Source organism: Poecilia latipinna, unplaced genomic scaffold (assembly GCF_001443285.1).
Source record: "Poecilia latipinna isolate Pla-1442-1.1 unplaced genomic scaffold, P_latipinna-1.0 Scaffold951, whole genome shotgun sequence".
Classification (NCBI taxonomy): Eukaryota; Metazoa; Chordata; class Actinopteri; order Cyprinodontiformes; family Poeciliidae; genus Poecilia; species Poecilia latipinna.
In genome coordinates this window covers 116,286-138,634 of record NW_015113567.1, presented here as the reverse complement: position 1 = coordinate 138,634, position 22,349 = coordinate 116,286, and the positions used below count along the sequence as shown (strand labels likewise).

The following is a 22,349-nucleotide window of genomic DNA, read 5'->3' as shown; positions in this document are numbered from 1 at the left end:
CACACACACACAGACTCCAGCTGATAGGCTTTGCCCAGTCACGACTTCCACTGTGTGTGCAATTAAATTACACCTACTGCAAAAACAAGCATCAGGTTAAAACATCTAGATGGTCAAGCTGATTGGTTTAGTTCTAGAGTCGCACCGATCCGACTTTTTTCTGGCCGATTCCGTCATTTTGACCGATTCCAGTTTTTTTTTTTTTCCTTTGGGATTGCAGTAGTTCTGTGACAGCAGTAGCAGTTTGAATCTCACAGACAACATTTACTATTATTGACAATTACACTACTATGCATCAGAGCATATAGAGTTGTGTTACGTTTCTAGACTCCTAACAGAACAAGTTTCTAGCTTTTTCACATTTAATAATTAAACTTAGCTAAATAAATCTGATCTGCTGGTTTCCAGTCAGAGACAATCAAGTGAGGATTATTCCAATCTGTAGGTGACTGACTGGTGCCTCTCTGTTAAGGTGTAGTGTTAGAGCAGTAAAGGAAATCTGGGTTGGTTTGAGTCTCAATGCTACAGTCATTTACAGACATGAATCATAAATAACAAAACTGATGCCAAATAAAAATAGTTATTAAAAACGTAAATGCACAAGAACCAGTGACAAACTGTCCTAAACCTCAGGTTTAATTTATAAAATAACTTGTAAACAGGGAAATAAGATACTATGCACATTTTTTTAACTTAAAAGCTAAATGTAGCAGGAAAATGTAAACTGCTATAGATGCCATTATAACTGTAATAATATTCAATTTTTTTGTGACAGTGGGAATGCTTGTTGCTTTTCTACACAAAAAAGAGAAAACATTCAGAGAATCTTAACATGAAAAGGCTGTTGCACATTAGTTTTCTTTTTAGAAAGAAAACACAATTTGTTCATTTTTTGCCGTCAATTTTAGAAAAATATGAAATTTGTGTGTTGAAATTTTCCTTTCTTAAAAAGGGTTTGATGCACTAAATGCCTGTACATTTTTTTTTTTAACAATTCTTTAATTTCGTCTGGGGCCCCAAAATATCATTCTGAGGGCCAAAAACAGACGCCAGGACTGAACTTTTGACACCCCTGAGCTGGTGGGCTAACAGGCAAAAACAATGGTTACTTACTTCTAAATGTAATATTGCCTCATGAGCAAATAAATTCAAAATAAATTATATATCAAGTTGATTCTGTCAGGTTTATGAATAATCAGTCACAGTGTATGAGGCTTCATTTTCCCAGCTGACCAGCAGTGTCCAGCAGTATGTGTGGGAGGGGCAATGCTGCATTACTTTACTCTCCACAGAACCTGACTCACATTTTCAGGCCCTTCACTAAACCTTTTTAAAACCATGGCAAAAGTAAGATGGAAGATTTTTGAAGAATCTCAGAAAACTGCAAATATTAACCACAAAGTAATTACGACCCTGGATTTAGTTCTGCAAGGTGGATATCTTTATTTTTAAAATTCTGATCAAAATCAAAGAAAAAAAACATGACACTACTGTTTTTTTAATAAAGTACACCACTTCTTCATTAACTAATTCAACCAATTATCACAGGACATTTCATGAGAAATTGAGGAACACTTCTCCAAGCAAACACACGAGCAACTAATCCTTAATTAGTTTAAACAACAAATTAAGGACTGTTATTTGAAGCCAGCTCTCCATTAACTAATCTGACCCGCACCTAATTCACTTCCCGCAAGCAACTGAACGAATATTATCCTCTGCAAATCATCTGCTAATTAAATAAAGCCGTCATTGAGCAAACATTGCAAATCATCACGCACCTCATACTTTGCGAAACACTTTTAGCCACAACAGGAATGACAATCAGAGGTTGCTGGGGGTTTTTTTGTTGTTTGTTTTGTTTTTTAAAGTTCGTTGTCTGGCGGCTGCTGCGTCACGACTCACGTTTGACCTTTCGACAAATACAAATAAATTAGCTTTCGCGCAAACATGGAAAGCAGGCAGGACACCGAGCGTGTTGAGGTGGGGAGACTCTGTTAGGAGCAGAGAGGCTGCTGGGACAGGAGCTGGCTAATCTCATAACATGGGAAGGATCAATTTCAGTTATGTACTGTTATACTCGGCTTTATAGTCTAATCAATAGTAACAGGGCTTTTAGTCACATCTATACTGGCAGCGTGGCATCTTCTGATTTTTTTAAAGGCAGCATTAACGGACAGACGGTAAAATCTTTTCTTTTCTCTCTCTCTCTTTAATGGATGGAAACCGCATCAGGTTTTTTATTTGTGTTGTTTTTAACAAAGTACAGAGGGGGCTTAGGGCCCACATCATCCGTGAATAGCTAAAATCCACAAATATTTAAAAGGGGCAGTATTATGAATTTCAAAACGACATAGTGCCATTTTATAGCACAACTGAGAAAATATGTTGCCTTCAGTTGTTATAAAAATGTCATGAATATCAAACATGAGTTAAAAGAAATTCAACATTATAATTTAATGCTTTGAAATCGGGCCTTTGTCTCTTTAAGAAGCTCCTGTTCTTTCTGAAACTCCACCTTCAGGAAGTCATCACAACATGGCTCCTCTATTAACCCTTTAACAACGTTTTTACCAGCATTTCACTGAGAAGTTTCTCCTATAATGAGCTCAGCAGATGCTCAGTTCCACCAGGTGTTTGCTAATTGCTGCTGGCTAGTCTGAAGGAGTCGTGGGCGAGGGCTGCCTTTTAAAGGAGAAGCTCTGAAGCTTGGAAAGTGCAGCTCTGAATGGGAGCTGTGCCTTGAAGGCGGAGCTAGGTCCACCAGGCGGTTTGCTCAGCTGAATGGTTGCCATGGAGATGAAAGGATTTCCCAAAGAGTCAGGGCAACACCACAGGTATGTTTTTGATGAGGGAATGACATTATAACATGATGTAAAGCTAAAAAAAAATCAATTTTACATAATGCTGCCCTTTTAAGACCTCCGGAAATGCTAACTGCGTATTTAAAAAAAAACAAATATACCTAAATATGCTTTTACTCAGTGGAAACCTCAGTGCTACCGTAGAAGTTAACATCTACAGTCTTTTTTCTAATAGCCACCTTTGTGGCTGCAGCCAATCAGCACCAAGGAAAATGAATAACATTAAGCAGCGTTGATTCTGCGTATTTCAGCTTCCCAAGCTAATTTTCTTTCGAATATTTTGGAAAAAATTTGCTTGCAGACAGATTTTTCATGAAAATTCACGAAACTGAACAGCTGACAGGCGGACGTCCACTGTACGTTACATGTCAAGCAGACAGCAGTCAAAGTACTTCATATTTACTAGTCAGGGACACAGTTTGGGCCTTCATAGTGCCATCAACTGCTTGTTACATTAAATACTTCCTCTTTTATAACAAACATTTCCTAAATATTTTTTTAATGAAGATGATAAATTAAAAGTGCAGTTTATTTTAGAAATTCAAACTAGACAACTGAGACTCATTTTTTCCTCTTACTACTGTGCATTTGTGCTCAGAAGTTGACATTTTTGTCTTATATTCTGGAACTCAATCACCAACCCTTACATCTAAATCTAACATGGCTGAACTGTGTATAAAAACCACAAACCAACAAACTGTTTATTTGTGCCTGTGAATCCTGGTTTCTCGTCAAATCGCAGACACGTGTTGCACTTGTGCAGCATCTGTCAGTGAACTTGTTGCTAACATGTGTGAATGCATTAAATGCTGAGAAATTTCATCTCAGCATCTCCCTTATTTGCATTTACCACTAAATATAGCCTAGTCAAAGAACACACTAATGTGGAGATCCGTCTTGTTACAGTAAAATCGAGGCCTGGCAACATTCCCAAACCTGAGATTCTGACTTTTGATGTAACCTTAAATACAACTTTATTAAGGTATGGTAAATTATGCTAACTTTTAATGATTGCATTGAACTTTGAGCAGCAGCTAATAACTAACATGTACAGAAAAATGCTGTTTGTGTGCACTTTACAGAGCCTTCTGGCTTTTTGGCTAACTATCATGACATAATTCAGCTTATGGGAGAAAGTGCACATGCATTTACAGCCACAAAATTAATGGCAAGGGATAGTATGCTTTAATTTAAAACGAAGGGGAGGAAGATGCTGTGTGTGTTTTTTTTCTCTCTCTTCTGGTAAAGATAAATGTTCTGCTGAGGGTTTTTATTTCCCTTCCAGATGGTTACTCTTAATTTTCGTGGAAGACACTGATGAAACCAAACAGATGGCTCAGCTCTTTATATGAAGCATGTGGAAACTTGATATTATTATATATCCTTAACAAACAAGGACCTTAATTCACCACAGCTTAAGACCTCTTGCCTTTATTTATGCCAGTTGTGCGATTGTGATAGTAAAAATGTCTTATTAGTTTAACAATACATTTCAATACTCGTACGTGAGCAACATCAGGTGCAATTGACTCATTGTAAAGCAGCTTTATAACGTTTCATATACACATAAAATTCAATAGGCCTCTGTTAGGTATTAAAGGTAAGTAGTTCAGATTTTTTTAAAAGGGGTTCTGTTGAGACAACTGCAGTAGATAACTTTTAATGTCTTCCATATAAATACAGATTTAAAAAATAAAATCTAAAACTAAATGTTAGCTTGTGCAAGGCAAAGCTAATGCTCATGAAAAACAATACTGTTCTGAAGAACTACAAGAATGAAGGTAGTTTAAATACTTATTCCAAAATGCATTATCAGATTAGGGTTTGGGGGTTTTTTATGCAGGGGCGGTCCGACCCTTTCTGGTGCCCTGGGCGGACATCCACCCGCTAAATCACCAAGTGCTTGTGCAGACACTCAAACTTATTTCATTTTATTAGAAAAATTTTGAAAATAAACTAGAGTAATACTAAAAACACCCATAAACATACTATATACCAGGAGGTCAAAAGTATACAATACACTCCAAAACACTAACATTACTTCCAGTTGGCAAAAAAAGATTACTTGAAACCTAAATCTGACCGTGGTATGTTATTTAAGCTTGGTTACATCCATGTTTGGGAGTCTTACTTTGGAACAAAAAAAAGGAATAGCCATGCTATGCTATATTAGCATTGTCCAGCTGGCAGATAGAACATGGTTACAAATGCATTGAGGAGCTCCATTCACTAAGCCATACACAGTATAGAAAAGAAACAGTGATAATGTGACAGGATGCAAAAGATTTTTTGAAAGATTTTCTACCTAGACCTTTTTTTTTATAATCTCTAATTATATAAAATTCTATTTAAGTTCAATGCCATTTAGGGCATTATCACATTATCACTGTTTCTCTTTAACAGTGATACTGTTAGTGATACTCTGATACTGTTAAAGAGAAACAGTGATAATGTCACAGAATGAGAAAGATTTTTAAGACAATAAATAACTATTAGCGGCTAACAGTTAGCTACCTCAGAGTAGCAACACTGTAGGGCTTCTTTTTACAGTATGTAGTGGGATTTTAAAACACTGTTTGAGTCTTTCTAGTTCAATCACATTTGGCTGAAGTGGTGATAATGTGAGAGGATGCAAAATATTTTTAAAATAACTGTTAGTGGCTAAAAGTTAGCTACCTCTGTGTTTCCTCTTGGAGGCTTTTTTACAGTCTTTAATGAGAAAAAATTTGTTTGAGTCCTTGTAGGTTAAAGTCCAAAATACTTAGACAGCTCATAAGATCTCAAGAGAACCACAATTTAAAAATAAATCTCAGCTGTCCCTTCAAGACATTTTGTTGCCAATAATACTCCTGTCATGACTAACAATCATCTTTAGTTTTGGAGCACTTTTTTCTTTTATTATATCGAATGATGGAAACATTATTGAAAATGTCCTGACAGAATGCTTAAGCTGTGATGTGACCGATATGGGATTTCCTCCTTTAAATCCAAAAACGGATAAAATATTTTAAAGTTGATTTAAATATTTTCTTTCACTTATTTATTTATTTTTCTATCTTTTGCTTAGCTCCCTTGCAGAACTGTATAAACAGCTGGAGAGGAGACATCTGTATCATATCACATTCTCTGGAGCTGTTGGCGAGGGAAAACAGTCGGAGCCTGCAATGGATCAATGACAAGCCCTCACAATTACTCTCCGGCTCGGAGCTGAGTGGATGCTTCTGGAATCCATCAAATCCACACGAACGGCGCGGCTCTTTGAAATCTGGAGGCACTGTCTCAGAGCTGCCCCAATCAATAGATTTATTTCATCAACATCGCATTTGGATGAATGTGTGTGACGAGGGGGGAGGTGGGGGAGGAGACATGAACGGCTTCCATCCTCCTCACATGTCAGCTGAGAACTCGTCTCCGGTGAAACTACAGGCCAAATCAGCCACAAAAGCATTCCTACTTTATTTTGTCACGTGACAGACACAACCGTCCATGTATTCCACTGGGACTTTATGGAATAGATTAACTCCAATTAGTGCATGGAAGGAAAATAACATACTTTTTAACTTTTTACAAATGAAATCTAAATAATGCCACATGAATCGGCCCAACTGCAAAAAGCTCCTGATTAGTAAAAAGAGTAAATATCCTGCTGTTTTTTTCTGCTGGAGAACCTCAAAAAGTTATCAAGTTGCTTTGCTCCGCAAGCAAGGCTAGCAAGCGAGAATTGTAAACATTTCTGACATGACAAAGACTGAAAGAACCGTGAGGCCAGCTAAAATCAGAAGGTATGAGGCAACATTTATGCTAAACAAATGTAAATATTACTGAACAGTGAATAAAAGTGTGGGGGGGGGGGATTCTGAAAGTCAATGTTTCTTTACAGATTTTGTAGCATTGTCTGGGTGTTAGGAAAGGTGGCCCAGCTACAAGCTAACTCTGTTTGGAGATTCGTGGCAAGGAAAAGTTTAAGAACCCTGCACTGGTGAACGAACAGTTCAATGGTGAAAGCAAAGGAACACAGCGGACATGTCAGGGAGAAAGTTTCCAACCGAGTTAAAAGCGTAGGTTGGAAAAATACATCAGAATGACTTTTAGTCATGCACTCCACAAATATGGCTTTAATGGAAAACCTATGATTTAAAAAAAAGATAAGCTGTATTTTTCTGCTACAATGCTTGTCAATTTCAACCACGTGGAAGACGGCGCTCTTATCAGATGGGACCAACACTGGAGCCTCAAGAGACTCTTTGGCTCTTTCACAACGGCTCTCAGAGACACTGCTGAAACCATGAAGAACCAAATGATGTTTTTAAATATAGATATAAGAAGAAATGCAGGGTTTAGCTGCTCTCAAACTCTTTCATGGAAAAATTGCATTAAATTTCCATGATAGAATGACACTAAAAGTGTGATTAATATTTTTCATCTTTTCAAGATTTTTTAGGTTTTATTTTAAACCCCAGAAAAAAAAAGAAGTAAAACGATGGTTGTTTAAAAATGACAAGCTTTTTATAGGAGATATTTATCAAAAAATTATAAGTAGAGCTTTTTCATGGCTCTAAGCAAGATTTTTGTAGCTCAACTGAGTGCAAAATGGCTCTTTGGACCCCTGCCCTAAACACACTGTCCCCACACTGAAACATGGTGGGGGCAGCATCATGCTGTGGTATTAGTTTCCTTCAACAAAACAGCAAAAGCAGCTTAGAGTTGACATGAAGATTATTGAGAGAAAAATAAACATTTTAAAAAAAGCAGCAAAGACACTGATGTTGACGAAGCTGCTCCTGGTTTTCAATTTCCAATCAGCTAAACCGTCACTACTTTCATCAAGACAAAACATCCATCCACATGGGAGCCACTGATGAAAATAACTATTTGCAGCTGCACCTCTCCCGTTTACGTGTAATCAGATATTCTAATTAAAACCAAACCAACAGGCTTTGTTGTGTTTGTTTTGTGTTTTTGTTCAGCACCACGGACAGCGCCTACTTCCTCCCGGCGGACAAACACCCGGTTAGCCGACCTGGTTCACACCTGCTGACAGAGCCGACACTTTGTGTCGCCCTGTGGGATAATTGCAGCGGCGATGTGAGATCAAATTGTCTTTTTCCCATCCCTCTTCCTCCATCTCCAGAAACAGAGGCCTTCAGTTTGTATTGTCCGCCGTCGCTATGTGTGAATTCTCTGCAGTTTTTGCGGGGAGACTCAGCTTGATGACGCGCGGGGGTGTGAAGTACCTTCGCGAGCTTCAGAGCGGCGCCGTGAATGGTTCCGCGCGCTCATTGAGCCCGCACGTGCGACTGAGTCGACTGAGAGGTGGGATGGTTTACAGGGGTTGAATAATGGGACTGTGAGGAAAAGGAAGATTGAATGAATTAAATCTTCTCTTCTTCTGCGCTTCATTCCGACAAGTCAAACCGGGAGGACTTGGAATTCGTTTTTTTTCCCTGAGCCGAATCAAATCAAACACAGTGCGAGGGAAGGTGTGTGTGTGTGTGGGGGGGGGGGGCTCAGCAATAACAAATAATACCAATCAGAGCGTCTTCCTGCAGATGTGAGCCTTCCCGGCTTCAAAACACGCAGCTGGATTCTTATCATTCCACGCTGACGAAATGTGTAATCAATTCTCTAATTAACTACTTAAATGGTTCAACCAATCACCATCAGCGTCAATTAACATTCAAAGCGATCTCCCTCGGATTCGGCGCGCCGTGATTAGCCCGGCTACATGATGGGCAATTACAGAGAGAGGAGCACGCGACGTTAACCGCAAGGCCTATTACAATCACGCGCGCGGGGCCCTCAGATCTGCGAGCGCGACGATGAAGCGGAGAGGCACGGCAAGGATGGAAGAGGAGGAGGAGAGGAGGGAGGAAGAGTAACAAAGAGAAGAAGAGATGAAAGGGCATTTCTTCAGGAGGAGGAGGAGTCTTCGTGTGTTCGTTCAGATTTAACAAAGGCACGGGGAGCTTCCAGATTGTTTCCCTTCCTTCAAAGGGAAATCTGATGTCAAACACCAGCCGCAACATCTACCGCTAGTGACAGACTTTTAATGCAAATCTGAGTGATCTCCGAATGCATGCTGGCTTCGGTGCCTTTAAAATCCATTGTAAAGTTTAAGGAAAACATCAATTATATGGGGAGGAAATCCCCCCCACCCCTCCAGTGCTTTCCTTCTTGTAATCTCGGACAGTTGAGTCCACTCGGACGTTTATTAGAGCCGAGTCACCAGCGACATCAAAGCGGAGGCTGGCCACTGGTAAAAGCAGCGGCATCGTGCTCTTTCATTGGTTCACTTCATTTGTCTGGCCCGGGCGATCAACGAAAAGAGAAATTCTTTTAATTACTTTGACTTGGCAGCGTTGAAAGGTAAATTGACCCACATTTGGCTTTGCTTTTTATGAATTTCCTTCTGGACACGCAGCTTACGTTGCTGTACCCACAGCCTCTCTTTAAGAAACACCAAAGATGGACTCCACAAACAGGAAGTATCAGAGTTCTTTGTGATGTTGTTAGGACTTCCCCTGTCTACTCACAGATTAATCTCCTTAATTACCTGCTAAATGTAAGAAATTAGAAACATCAGAATTTATTGACTGGCCCATATGGGAACCCTAACAAACTTTTCTCATGCAGTCAGAAACAGCAGAAGAGAGTGACCATGAAAAACAGCTAGCAAAGTTATTGCGTCTGTCATTAAAATAAACACCTTCTGGCCACCGCAAATAGCTAGGCTAATTCACAAGCTAATATCAGCAAGCATCAAGATGTTGACAAAAAGTAAATATTCAGATCAATTCATTCACAAGTACAAACAAATGAAGCCATGGTTTGGCTTCTTTAAGTAAATAGCAGCGAGTGGTTTTTCTTTTTTACAGCTGTACACAAAAAAAAACACATGAAAACAATAAATTTACAATCTAAAAGTTTGCCGGAATACAAAGTAGAAAAAAATGAAACATGCTCCAAACATAAAGTGTTTCTGCATATTGAACATCTGGGTCACCTGATGTCACAATGGGTTTAAACCACAGATGCGTAGCTACTACTAAATACATTTTATGCCAATAGCCTCCACAGCCACCAGATGTCAATCAAACACAGCACTGACATGGAGCAGTGGAAGCAGAGAGTAGCATGCTAAAAGTGAAGCTAACCAATCCATCCATCCATTTTCTTTACACCCTTGTCCCTTAGTGGGGTCAGGAGGGGTGCTGGTGCCTATCTCCAGCTAACTTTCCGGGCAAGAGGCGGGGTCACCCTGGACAGGTCGCCAGTCTGTCGCAGGGCAACATAGAGACACACAACCATGCACACACACACTCACACCTAGGGGCAATTTAGAGAGACCAATTAACCTGACAGTCATGTTTTTGGACTGTGAGAGGAAACCAGGGTACCCAGAGAAAACCCATACATGCACAGGGAGAACACCCAGAACCTTCTTGCTGCAAGGCAACAGCTCTACCAACTGCGCCACTGTGCAGCCCAAGCTAACCAATCATTTTGTGATTTCTTGTGGGCTGAACCTGAGTTTTATACATTGTGTTAAACATATGCAATAAAAACCAGTTCTGGAGGCTAAAAGCATGGTAGCAAGAATCTACCTAGCAGCAGGCTGCTAAAATATTCAAAAGAAAATTGATAAGCTGAAATACTTAGCCACAATGCTACTTGACACGCTATTGGCTGGCATTTACACAGGGTACCTTTTATTTTCCTAGGCCCTGATTGGCTGTACCCCAAAAGTTCAGATAAGAAAGAAAGTAGATGTTTCCCCTGTGTTTATCATTGGATACTAAGGTATATTTGGTGTTTAAACCATTAAAATAGGCAGTTATAAGAGTTTCTAGAGGGGCTGTGAAGTATTTTCGATCCTTTTTGCGTTTGCGATCCCTAATCCTTGTAAATACCAAGGGCCCACTGTAGTGGTGTAACAGGCGCGGCTCATATCCCAACCTTCGGTCCTTTTTCATACATCTTCCACACTTCTCTCCCTCTCTGTCTGTTTCCTGTTTTTTATTAAAATGGAAACTGGCAAGAAAGTGAACAGTTCAGCCTAGAAAAATAAGTTCCAAAACCTGTAATTGAAACTAGAACTTTTTTTTTTTTTTTTTTTATCAGCAGCGGTCCTACCCTGTTTGGTGCCTCGGGCAAACAACCCCCCCAAAACACCCTGTTTTAAATCACCTTGTGCCATTGCAAACACCAAGTTTTTTTTCAAGACACAAACAAACTGCATATCATGACCTTAAAAGAATACAATACAAAAAATAAAAAATAAAATACGTGCAAATAAAATAAGGCATTTGCAAACTGAATTAAAGCTCATGCCTCCCAGATGAGATACCGCCCTGAGCAGCTGCCCACATCGCCAATGTCAGAAACTGCTCCTCTTTTTTTTTTTTTTTTTATCAAACATTAAGAAATCATTGACTTAAAACAAGCTCCTATTTCTTGTTGAAAAGTTACCTGTAAGTTAGTTTTGTCTTATTTCAAGTGTACTAAGATATTTGCTCTAGAAACTAGACAAAAAAATACTTGGAATATCTACTTCGATGTCATACATGTTTTCATTCTTGTCTAAGTCTTCTATTTTAGGCCTCAAACTGCCTCAGAATGTCATCGACTTCCTCATACCGACGTGTTGGGCCAACCATCATTTCATAACCGTCTTCTTGCAGGGAGCCAGACGTTCTCCAGAATTGGTCTTGAGGGACGTCTATTTCCGAGGGGGTCTTTTAATGACGATTTCCCTCAGCTGCTTTTTTTCGCACGTCGGTGCCTGGGAGAACTAACGGTTTGATTCGCCAAATCGAGGCATCTCCAGTCTTCATCTCCTCCTTTCATTTTACACATGCGCGCCATTTCATATGGTGTCTGCTGCCGAACACAGCCTTTGTCAGACTGAGCCCCCGCGACAGCCGAGGCGTGATGGAGCGGTGGCAGCGGGAGGGTGGCATGCGTACACACCCCGAGCGTGTAGCCGAGCCCCGAGCAGCTCCTCTCCAACAGCGGGGGGTTAAGTACCTTGCTCCAGGGCACTTCCATCACGACCGCTGAGGGACAACAGCGTGTGTCGGTGCTGCTGCTGCTCAGACTCTCTCTGCCCCACTGGATCAGGCGTCCAAGACAAGCTCTGTGGTTGCCAAGTTATTTTGTTCCCGTTGAACTGTAGAGGTCGGCTCTTTTTAGACCACACCACCTACAATCCGCAGCATGCAGCAGAACAGCTGATTACTTGGTGATATTAAGTGACATTTTTAAGATTTTTCAAACGGGACATTACCCTGTCTCGCGCTCGCACATTCCCCCGAGGCCAGAAATGAGCCGAGAATCATTTAGGCCGAGGTTATTATTGCCAACTAAACGATAACTGAAATGGAGAAAACATCTTTGTCAACTGAAATAAATAAAAACGGTGATGAATGGGGAACAATTGGGGGTGCAGCGATGTGTTGGTGCCGATTTCCTTAATTTTGAACGATACTTACATGTGAGGCTGATCTTACCCACTGATCTTATCTACCTCAGCGAAGGTCTAAAAATCACTCACTGTCCTCTTCTGCTCTGCTGTGAGAGGTATGACAACAAATAAACAGCATCCAACACACAGGTGGTTGACGCAGCTGCTCAATTTTTTCTAAGCATGTTACTATATACAATCATTAAAACACAAACCTGAGTCGATTGGGAATCGTGTCAAAGTAAGTAAATGGATATACCGGAGCATTATTTTTTGCAGACTGTAATACAGGAGACCCTAAATCTCCATAAAAATATCATGTTAGAGCAAATCGAAACTAAACATTTTTTTAGGCACAATTGAGAAGCTACAACTGTAAAAAAAAAAAAGAAATCAAGATGGAATCTGAAACTAAAGCATCGATCTCAGCCCGCTGGTACTGATACTGACTCGGTATCGATATCATCGATATTTTAGATCAAACTGCCCACCTCTAGTTCAGATCTAAGCTAAACTATGTTCAGCTATTGGAGTGACCCAGTCAAAGTTCACACCTAAATCCAAATGAGAATGTGTTGCACAACTTGACAATGGATGCGCTCTCCATCCATGAGGCTGAGCTCTTCTGCTAAAAAAACATTTCAGCCAGGAGGTAGGAACGCACTGTGAATATTATTGTTGAATATAACAATATTTCATCTGCTGTTATGATGCTTTAAAACATGTGTGACCTTTAAAAGTAACATATTGCAGTGGGACTCCTGAGTATTTTCTGGGCTTCCAAAGAATGAATAGCCAACAAAAATACTTTCCAGAGAGTCATTTTCTACATTAACATTGCAAGCACTAATTTTGCAAAAAGAACATATTGCCCATCCATTAATCTGTTATAACTACTGTATGCAACTTTTATTTACATTTTTTTTGTTCACATTTTCATTAAAATTATCACCGTGGTGTGTCAGTATAAAGCATATAAACTGTGAAAAAAATCAAGCTCCTCTGTCTCCTCCCAGTGCTAACTAGAAACAACCAATCAGAGCCAGGAGGCGGGTCTTAGCGCTGCAAATCAAGCATGTGTTCACACAGTTCACAATGCTAAAGCTGGCCCATCACAACATATCCTGCCACTAATGCTAATGCTAGCTGACATGGCCACCAGTGACACAAGATAAACATTTTTTCTCTAATGGTAAGTCGTTTCTCTACTAGCACATTAAGCAGCGCATGCACGAGTATGACTGATAGCGCTACGATGCTCCTCCCTGTGCTGATTGGTTGTTTTTGGCTGGCAGTCTGCTATCGTAGCGCAGGGAAGACGTGGGGGAGCTCGATTTGTTTCATTTTTATTTATTACCAAAATATCTGTCTCTTCACTTACTGTCACAACATTGTGGGAAAAAAAGCATTTTTTTTTTAAAGCGACATACTGCAGCTTTAAGAGAGCTGCAGAAAAAGACCTCCAGCTGGGATTGTTTCCAGTGAAAGCTGTTGACTCATATGTGGCTGAATATACAAATCTACTCTTTAAAAATATTTTATACAAATATCTTGATTTTAAAAGTTGAAGCACTTGCTGTGGTTCGGTTTTCAAGCTACCAGACAAACGCTTGCCTCCACCGGGCCGATTCAGGAAGCTATGTGGAAATATTCTCTCTATATCTATGTGTGTGAATGCAAGATGTGTGAAGCTGATGGCTCTTTTATTGCGGCGGCTCTCTCAGGCGGGTTAGCAGCGTACCATAAAGACCCCGGTCGACTTTGCGCCACCATCTGCTGAGCTGTGATGAGCCCTCTGCTGCAGACAGTGATGAGACCATTAGAAAGCACCGACTCACAGCAGCGCCACCGGACACACTGCATCTCCTCTTCATGGAGAAATACGGAAGAAGAAACCTTCCCGGCGCAACCAGAACCCGACCAACGTGTGCCGAGAATTCAAAACAGTCAGCTTCAGTAAAAAGAAAGAAAAAAAGTGAATCCCGCAGAGAAACAGAGATGTGTCTGGCGCATTTTGAGCGTCTGCAGTTACTGCAGCACGTTCCGGCCTCCGGAGCGTGGAAGCCTGGAGAGAATCCCTTCTCTCCATGTGGGTCTTTGTTCTTACGTCCTCTGCTGTGCACAAAATGACTTGGCGGAGCAGAAGGCGACACGAGGTTGTTCGAGAGCGGGACATCTTTGTCTCCGGCAATGCTCTGACTAATGCTGGTTTTGAAAGTTCAAAGGTCAGCACACATGTGGAATATCTGCAGTGAACTACAGAGCCTGCTGCTGCACAGGCACCAGATTTAACAGGTTGCTGGCGTTAAGATCATCTGAGGGTCCAACAAAGTCTGGAATTTGATTTTGGTCTTTTCTACGAATGAGGGAGGAAAGAGGGAATATCGAAAAATATTTGTATTTTCATCTAGATGGTTACTTCCTTCCTTATTTCCCATATTTGTTCTCGTTTTTTTGTCTTTCTTTTTTCTTGATTTCTTTTTCTTTCTTTGCTTTTCCTTCTTCTGTACTTTACCTTTCTTGTTTCCATACATAAATATATGTATTCCTTTCTTTATCCCATATTTTTCATCTTATTCTATTCCATCCTTCTTTTATTTCCTTATATCTCTCCCTGTCACATTTCCTTTTGTTTTCATCTCTTGTCTTCCCTTTTTCCTTTCTTTGCTCTTCCTTTTCCTGTACTTCCTTATCCCCATTTATCTTTCATCCTTCCTTCCGTATTTAATTTTCTTTCATCTGCATCCCTTAAGTTTATTTTTTCCTTCCTGTTCATTTTTCTCCCTTCCTTATTTCCCTTTTTCATTCTTTCCTTTATTGATTCCTTCCTGTGCTCCTTTGTCTCTCCTTCTTTCTATATTTCCTTTTATATCATCTTTCCTTCCTTTTTCTTGAATTTGTTTTCTTTCCTCATGCTTCCTTCTTCTGTACTTTTCCTTTTTCTATCCTTCCTTCCATATTTTCTTCTTTCTTCCTTTCCTTCTAGTTCCTTTATCTTCCCTTCCTAATGTCCTTTCTTCCTTCTTTCCTTCATCTCTCTTTTCATATTTCATTTTGTTTTCCCTTCCCTTCCTTTTTTCTTGAACTACTTTTCTTTCTTGCTTCTTCTTTCCCTTTTTAATTTACATTTATCCTCAATCCTTCCATATTTCCTTCTTTTCTTCTTGTCTTTTCTTTCTCCACCCTTCCCAGTTCCCTTTTGTCATTCTTCCCTTTATTGTTTCCTTCCTGAATCCCTTCATCCATCTCTTTTTCATTAGTTAATATTGTCTTGTCTTCCTCCCTCTTCCTAGTTTTTCTTCATCCATTCCTTCCACTTTTCTTTTTCTTTTATTGCTCTCTTCCTTCCTTCTTACCTTCCTTGCCTCCTTCCAATGTTTTTAGAGTGTTTGTTCCATTTATGAATTCTATGAATTTACTGCAATTATTTCTGGAGAAGCCAGACTTTACACAACCAAACATGAACAGAGGACTCTGGAACTCTGGGAATTTGGGTCTGAAAAGGACGGGAATGTGATCTGGAAAACAGCTGGAACCCAGCGGTTCTCAGAGACCGTGGGGTCTTACCGGCAGCGGACAAAGTGTGAGCGTCTTCCTTCCACGCAGCGTGATAAAGACAAAACCAATCTAATTTGGGGTATTTAATAACAGCCTAACAGTGATACATAAGCAACACATGGAGGTGCCATAAATCACCCCGGCCCGACTTCACTCTGTCATTAAGCCTTCACGGCTGCGCGTGGAAAAGAGGCATCCCATAAATCACAACAACACCTGTGGTGCACCAGCTCACCAATCAGCCACAAATCTGAACGCGGGATTATCACTATTCATTACCGAAGGGCTGAACCGTAATAAACAGCTAATTAACAAACTTGTGAGAGGATGCGCTTCCTTTTCATCCGCATCCCCCTCTCCTCTCCTTCCACCTGATGTCACAAATGAAGGCACCGCGCGCGGAGCGGAGCCCCGGCGTCGCGCTCGCCGCGGAGCGCGCGTGCCTCCCCGGTCGGGGCTCCGCCGGTAACAACGCCAGCTCGGACGGTGACACAACAAAGGCGGTCTGTGCGCGGTTCTCTCTCCCCTCCCTCCCGGCGCTCACTTTCACTCCTCAACCTTCACAAACGATCACAAAATAACACAAACTCGGCTCTGACCTCCAGCGTCCACTCATCCCGCACTCAACAGGGAACACGCACAGATGCACAGAGGAAATCAAAACAAAGCGGCGTGCGGGACTCACCACGGCTGCTCCAGCTCCCAGTCCCTGAAAAAGTCGAATTCAAAGAGGTCCATCGCCGCTTCGGCCGCTGCTGTCGATGGTTAGAATCCAAAGCCGGTGCTACGTGGTTCTACATAAGCTGCTGCTGGTGCTGAGTGTGTGTGCGTGTGTGTGTGTGAGAGAAAAAGAGAGAGAGGGAGAAGAGACAAGCGGCTGCCGCTGCCAGGAAGCTGCTACGTGGTCGAAGAGAGCTGACAGCCAGGCAGAGGTGGAGGGAGGGAGAACACACACATACACACTCTCCCCCCCCCTCTCTCTCTCTCTCTCTCTCTCTCTTCCTCTCTCTCTCTTACACACACACACACACACCTACACACACACACACACACACATGCTCCACACACAGGCATACTGAGATAGTCATTGGGAAAAAAAATGAGCTTCTTTTATAACAAGGTTTATATAACACTCATTTTGCAAAGATACAACTTCCTGAACTCCTCAGGAAAAAAAAGTAAACATCTGAAGCAGAGTGAGCATCGGGGAAATAAATATAATCAACACCATATTTTAGAAATTTGCAAGGTATGCATGCATGGAGGAGCCGCTCTCATTACATTAATCCTACTGCTAAGCTAATAAAAATGACCTTAGGAGAATTTTTCATTGCCTTTACTGCACATTCACCAACAGATTGCTATGGTACTCCGAAATAAAATCTGGCACCATCAGTTTGTCTTCAGAAGTCTCCTCATTAGGAAGCAGATTTCACCTGCGTCTATTAATCTCAATGTAAATCCAACTGTTCTGTGAAGGACTTGAAGGTCTGTTGGAGAACAAGGTTCTAGGTAGGAGTGCACTGATTTATCAGCCAACCAATTTATCATTGCCGATTTTCTTAATTTTGAGGGATCTGTGAATATGTATACTTACTTATACACCAATCATGTCTACCTCTGCAAAGGTCTAAAAATCACACACTGTTCTCTTCTGCTCTCCTGTTAGAGATGTTTGGCTGACAGGCTGGCCAATCGGGTCATGTCTGTATGTTTGCAATTAACAACAGTCACCCCACTGTTGCAACTGAGTGACTTTCTTGCTATATTTAGCAACATTTCCGACAAAAACAATTGGTATCAGCCAAAATCGAAATTGGTAGGTCAGGCTTTTTACAATGTCTGTAATCTGAAATCGACCAGAAAATTGCAATCGGTGCACCCCTAGTTCTAGGACACAAAAACAATATTCCAGGGTTTGGACATCCACCCACCGAGAAATGACCCTCCAACTGAACTGAAAGTTCAAGCAAGATTGGGTTTTAATTAAATAAGGTAGATTTCAGTCAACTACTAGTGGTGGTAGAAAGTCATTGAAAAACTATTAGAAGTTCCATTTAAAGTCCTTCTTAAGCCATTGGGACAGAGCAAACATGGTCAAGAAGGTGTTTATCAGATGATATTGAACTCCCTTGTTTAGGAGTTTATGCTATTGGACCGTCAAACAATGGGAGACAGCAAGCTCAATTATTAAGAGTGGGTGCTATGGCACTTCCGGTCTCAGCTGCCTTCAAGTAAATGCAATTAAACCAATAAAATCCTCATTTTAAACAGAACTATTCTCTTACAGGTGATATAATTAACACGGTTTCCTAAAACCGGCATCGGCATACTCCAAAACAGCGGCAGCAGCCGTGGCAGCTCAGGCACCCTAAGCAGCAGCCACCGGAAGCTCCCATAGCTAACACCGGAAGTACCTTTACTACCTGTCACTGCTTGCTCGATGAGAACGGCGTTCTGACGATTTGTGCTACCTCATCAGATTTAAATAAAGCTTACCGTAACGAAACTTCCACAGACGGAATCTATTGATAAGAAATCTGCTGAGTAAGCAAGCTGTTACGTAGCATCGGAGTACGCATGCGCGTCGTCAAAAGGTAGAACGGATTGTTGGGTAGCACAGACAGTCGGAACACCTGCGGTCATGAGGAGGACAGGAAGAGCAACATCAGGTTTTAGCAGTTTTCCAGAGCCGTGAATGTTTGTTTCTTTTAATTTTTTTTTAGAAAAGTTGAACAGACATCTCACCAGTTGCAGGTTCTTTGTCAGGGTCGCTACATCAATGGACAGCCAGAAACGAAGCTTTGAAACTGCCTGTCTTAATAATAATAATAATAATAATAATAATAATAATAATAATAAAAAAAATCTCCCCGACTTCTTCTTCTTGTTATGTTTTATGGCGGTTGGCAGATCAAATATGGTGGTGCATTACCGCCACCTACTGAACCGGAGTGTGGACAGGAGATAAACAGGGTGGGGGAAAATAACATAATACCTGCTCAAAAGTTATTTTCCAGAGGTACTTTTAATCTGATAAACTGGATAGAAGGTATAGAAATCAATGAGTCATCAGCAAACCAATGGGTTTGCCCTGATTCTCTTCTCAAGATGTCATTTGGTAAACATTTATTAATTTACAATTTTGTTGTTAAACAGTTTTATTGACAGATCAGACATGAAAATTGAAATGTCAACAATACAAATTTGTCCTCTTTTTTCTTAAGTGAACATAAAAAGTCTGACAGACAATACAAAAGCAAAACAGAAAATGACATAAATAAACAGGAACATTCTGATATGGGACTTCTATCTTATTACACCGAGGCTCGAATCAAACCCTCTTCAAATAGAGTTGCCTGCCAAGTTTTATTGAAACGTTTTAATTTGTTTACTAATGAGAACCGTATTCTTTCCAGATGAGAGAGCCTTACCAGTTCCTCCAGCCACAATTTAACGGCTTTTTTCCAAAACATCAACACTAGCTTTTTTGCTGTGATAAAGACATAAGACAATAATTATTGTTGGCATTTATTAAATTGAGAAAGCTGAACAGAAACTCTGAGTACAATCAGAAGTCCATACAGAGCCTCAGGTCTGTATGGAACATATCTGATAAAGTTTTCAATATGCCAGACCAAAAATGGGGTTAATTTAGGACACAGACAGTAAAAATGGAGAAGCATGGCTTCTTCAATATGGCATTTATCACATAGTTGGGATGTATTAGGGAAAATTTGAATTAACTCCACCTTACAGTAATGAAGCCCGTGAATGATTTCAAATTGAATAAGTCAATGTCTATAATTAGGTATTACACTCTCTAAAGTGTGCATGTGTTTTTTGACATATGCCCTGATCTGTAGGTATCTAAAATTATTGTTTTTGTAAAGAACAAATTTGGCCTGAAGTTGAGAGAAAGAGGTAAAATTACCGCCCACCAACAGGTCACCAATAGTCCCGATGCCTATACCTTTCCATTGTGCATAATCTGAATCTAAAGTGGAAGGGACACATGAGGGATTCCTTGGGATTCACTTTATGAAGCTTTATGAAGGGATTCCTTGGTAATGAGGGAGATACAGATTCAATACCAAACTGGGATTTTATCTGTTTCCAAATACGTATAGCACTGTGGATGATGCAGTTATATTGTATGCCATGGTATCTATACTTGGTGGTGACAAAATAAGAGCACCAATTATCTTTTCCATTGTGACCCACTTGGGTTGTGTGAAATTGTGATCTAGCTATATAGTAATAATGCATAGCGCACAAAAGTAAAAGTAGGATGAAAAATTTGGGAGGCCCGGTCTGCCTTTTAGTTTTGCCTGGCAAAGGTGAGCTTTGCTAATTTGGTGCACTTTATAGTCCCATAGAAATGGAATGGTTCTTAAAATGATTTCTTAAAAGAATTATTAGGTAAAAAGATGGGAATATTTTGAAACAGATAAAGGATCTGAGGGAGAAAAACAATTTTTATTGCATTCATTCTTCCCACCAGGGAAATGGGGAGAGATATCCAAAACTGAATGTTATTTTGCAGTTTTACCACAAGGGGGGGGAAAGTTAGCTTCATAAAGTGAATTAAAATCTCCAGTAGTCTCTAATTGGCGTCAGTTCACTCTTAGACCAAGTCTGAGAACCTGCCAAACTGAGAGACTGTATCTAGGACAGATGGGATCGTACACTGAAGGTTGGTTGTGAACAGTAGGATATCATCCGCACATAAGGAAATGTTATTCATTGATTTACAATTTTATTCATTAATTAATTTGTCTATTTATTTGTTTATTACGTCAGGTACAAAGCTATTCAAGTAAAAGTTGAAATGCTAAATACACAAACAAAATCTGACAACATGCAGTGCAACAATACACGTCAGATGATTTGAATGTTGTTTGATCTTCCTTTGTCACTACATGAGTCACACACCGGTACTTTTATGGCTGATGCTTTTATTTTATCCACTGTGAACTATTGATCTGTTAGCAAACATCTTCCCACAAAGCTAACTTCACAACAATCCCTGGTAATCCTCGCTCGCCTGTTTTATGCTCATTCTGTTGGTTTTACCGTGAGGTTTAGCTGAAACGCTTCCAGGACTGCAGGACAGAAATTGACCATTTTCTTCCAGTAAACCAATCTATTACTTCGTATTCATGCCATATTGTAATCAGATCTAACACTTCTACACATTTTTCCATGTTTCTAGAATCACCTGTTGATCATCACTGCTATGTTTGTCTGAATTCTTTATGAAGAGTCATTAAGAAAGAAAAACAGTCATTTGGTGGCATTCACACGTCTTTCTTTGGACATGTGAATTTTCCCTTTTACTTCTGTTATTTTGTTGTTACGCTTTAAATATGATTGTAAACATAGGATATATATTTTCAGTCACATTCATAACTGTGCTTCACCATTTTCATTGAAAAGTGGTGAACAATCAGACATGTAACATGTTTAACTTGTGTTGCTCTGTTTTCTTTTGTGTGTGAAAAACAATAGATAATTTTTTCTAGATTTTTCCTCTTTTGTTTTGAAGACTTCAATCTGTACCGCCTTAGGAAGGCAGTAGTTTTTGTTTCTGTTGCTGCTTGTTGGTCACTTACCATTCTGTGAGCGTTTCCCTTCACAAAGCTCGCACTAACATTATTTGATACTGCTGGAGTCCGAGCCGGATTTACAAGGATGTGGGCCCCTGGGCTGGAGCCAGTTTTGGTGCTCCACCAACAAAGAAAAACTTTTTTATTACTATTATTGTAAATTACAGTACATTAATAGGTAGCCCTATGCATCAGCAGACATGAATTGATGTGTGGTATGTTTAATGCGTCCCTTAGCCAATAATCTGATGTTCTCAAAGTAATTGACTGTAACGTCATCATTTTCAAATGACTGGATATTGTTTGTATTCATCAAATTTGAAAAGATGTCTCTTCAACTCGTTTGAGTATGCACTGTCCTCTTTCCAAGCACATCGCTTTCCATTCAGCTCAGCTGTGGCATTAACGTGGTCAAACATGTTCTCCATCGCACGTCTCCTGCACCACATGCCCAGCGGCAGCAGCTTCTTCTTTTTTTAAAACTGTTTACGCCAGGCTACGAATAAGGACAGAGCAGATGGTTGAAAGTTTCCTCGCAGCGTGTGTGGGGTGTTGTCAACTGTTGTTGCCTCACTCCTCTCTCTCTCTCCCTCTCTCTCTCTCTCAGGCACTCAGGCAGGTTTGGACCCCCTTTGATGACGGAGCACGAAGAGTCCAAACTGCACTGGAGAAAGGAAACATCCTGAGATGTGCTGTGTGTCTGTCTTTGTTTATTCTTCCCGTCGTGTTACTGCTTTTTGTTTTTTTTTTTTTTTTTTTTTTTTTTTTTTTTTTTTGGTTTGGTCTGGGGCAACATGCCAGTACGAGTCTGCATCACAACCAGCAAACAACAGCCTTAGTTGGAGGAGAGGAAAA

The 22,349-nt window shown here is 40.4% G+C and overlaps 1 protein-coding gene across 3 annotated transcripts in view; it reads right to left on the bottom strand.

Annotated features, from left to right (window-relative positions):
- aff2 (AF4/FMR2 family, member 2) overlaps window positions 1–16,839 on the bottom strand; it is a 199,996-nt gene extending 183,157 nt beyond the window's left edge. For all 3 annotated transcript variants that reach the window (XR_001427063.1, XM_015049538.1, XM_015049539.1), the window contains exon 1: window positions 16,571–16,839. Coding sequence is in view for 2 of the 3 variants with exons in the window: in XM_015049538.1 (XP_014905024.1) it covers window positions 16,571–16,623 (53 nt within the window). In the remaining variant the exon portion in view is untranslated. The remainder of the gene's footprint in view (window positions 1–16,570) is intronic.
- Between the last annotated feature and the right edge of the window lie 5,510 nt (window positions 16,840–22,349).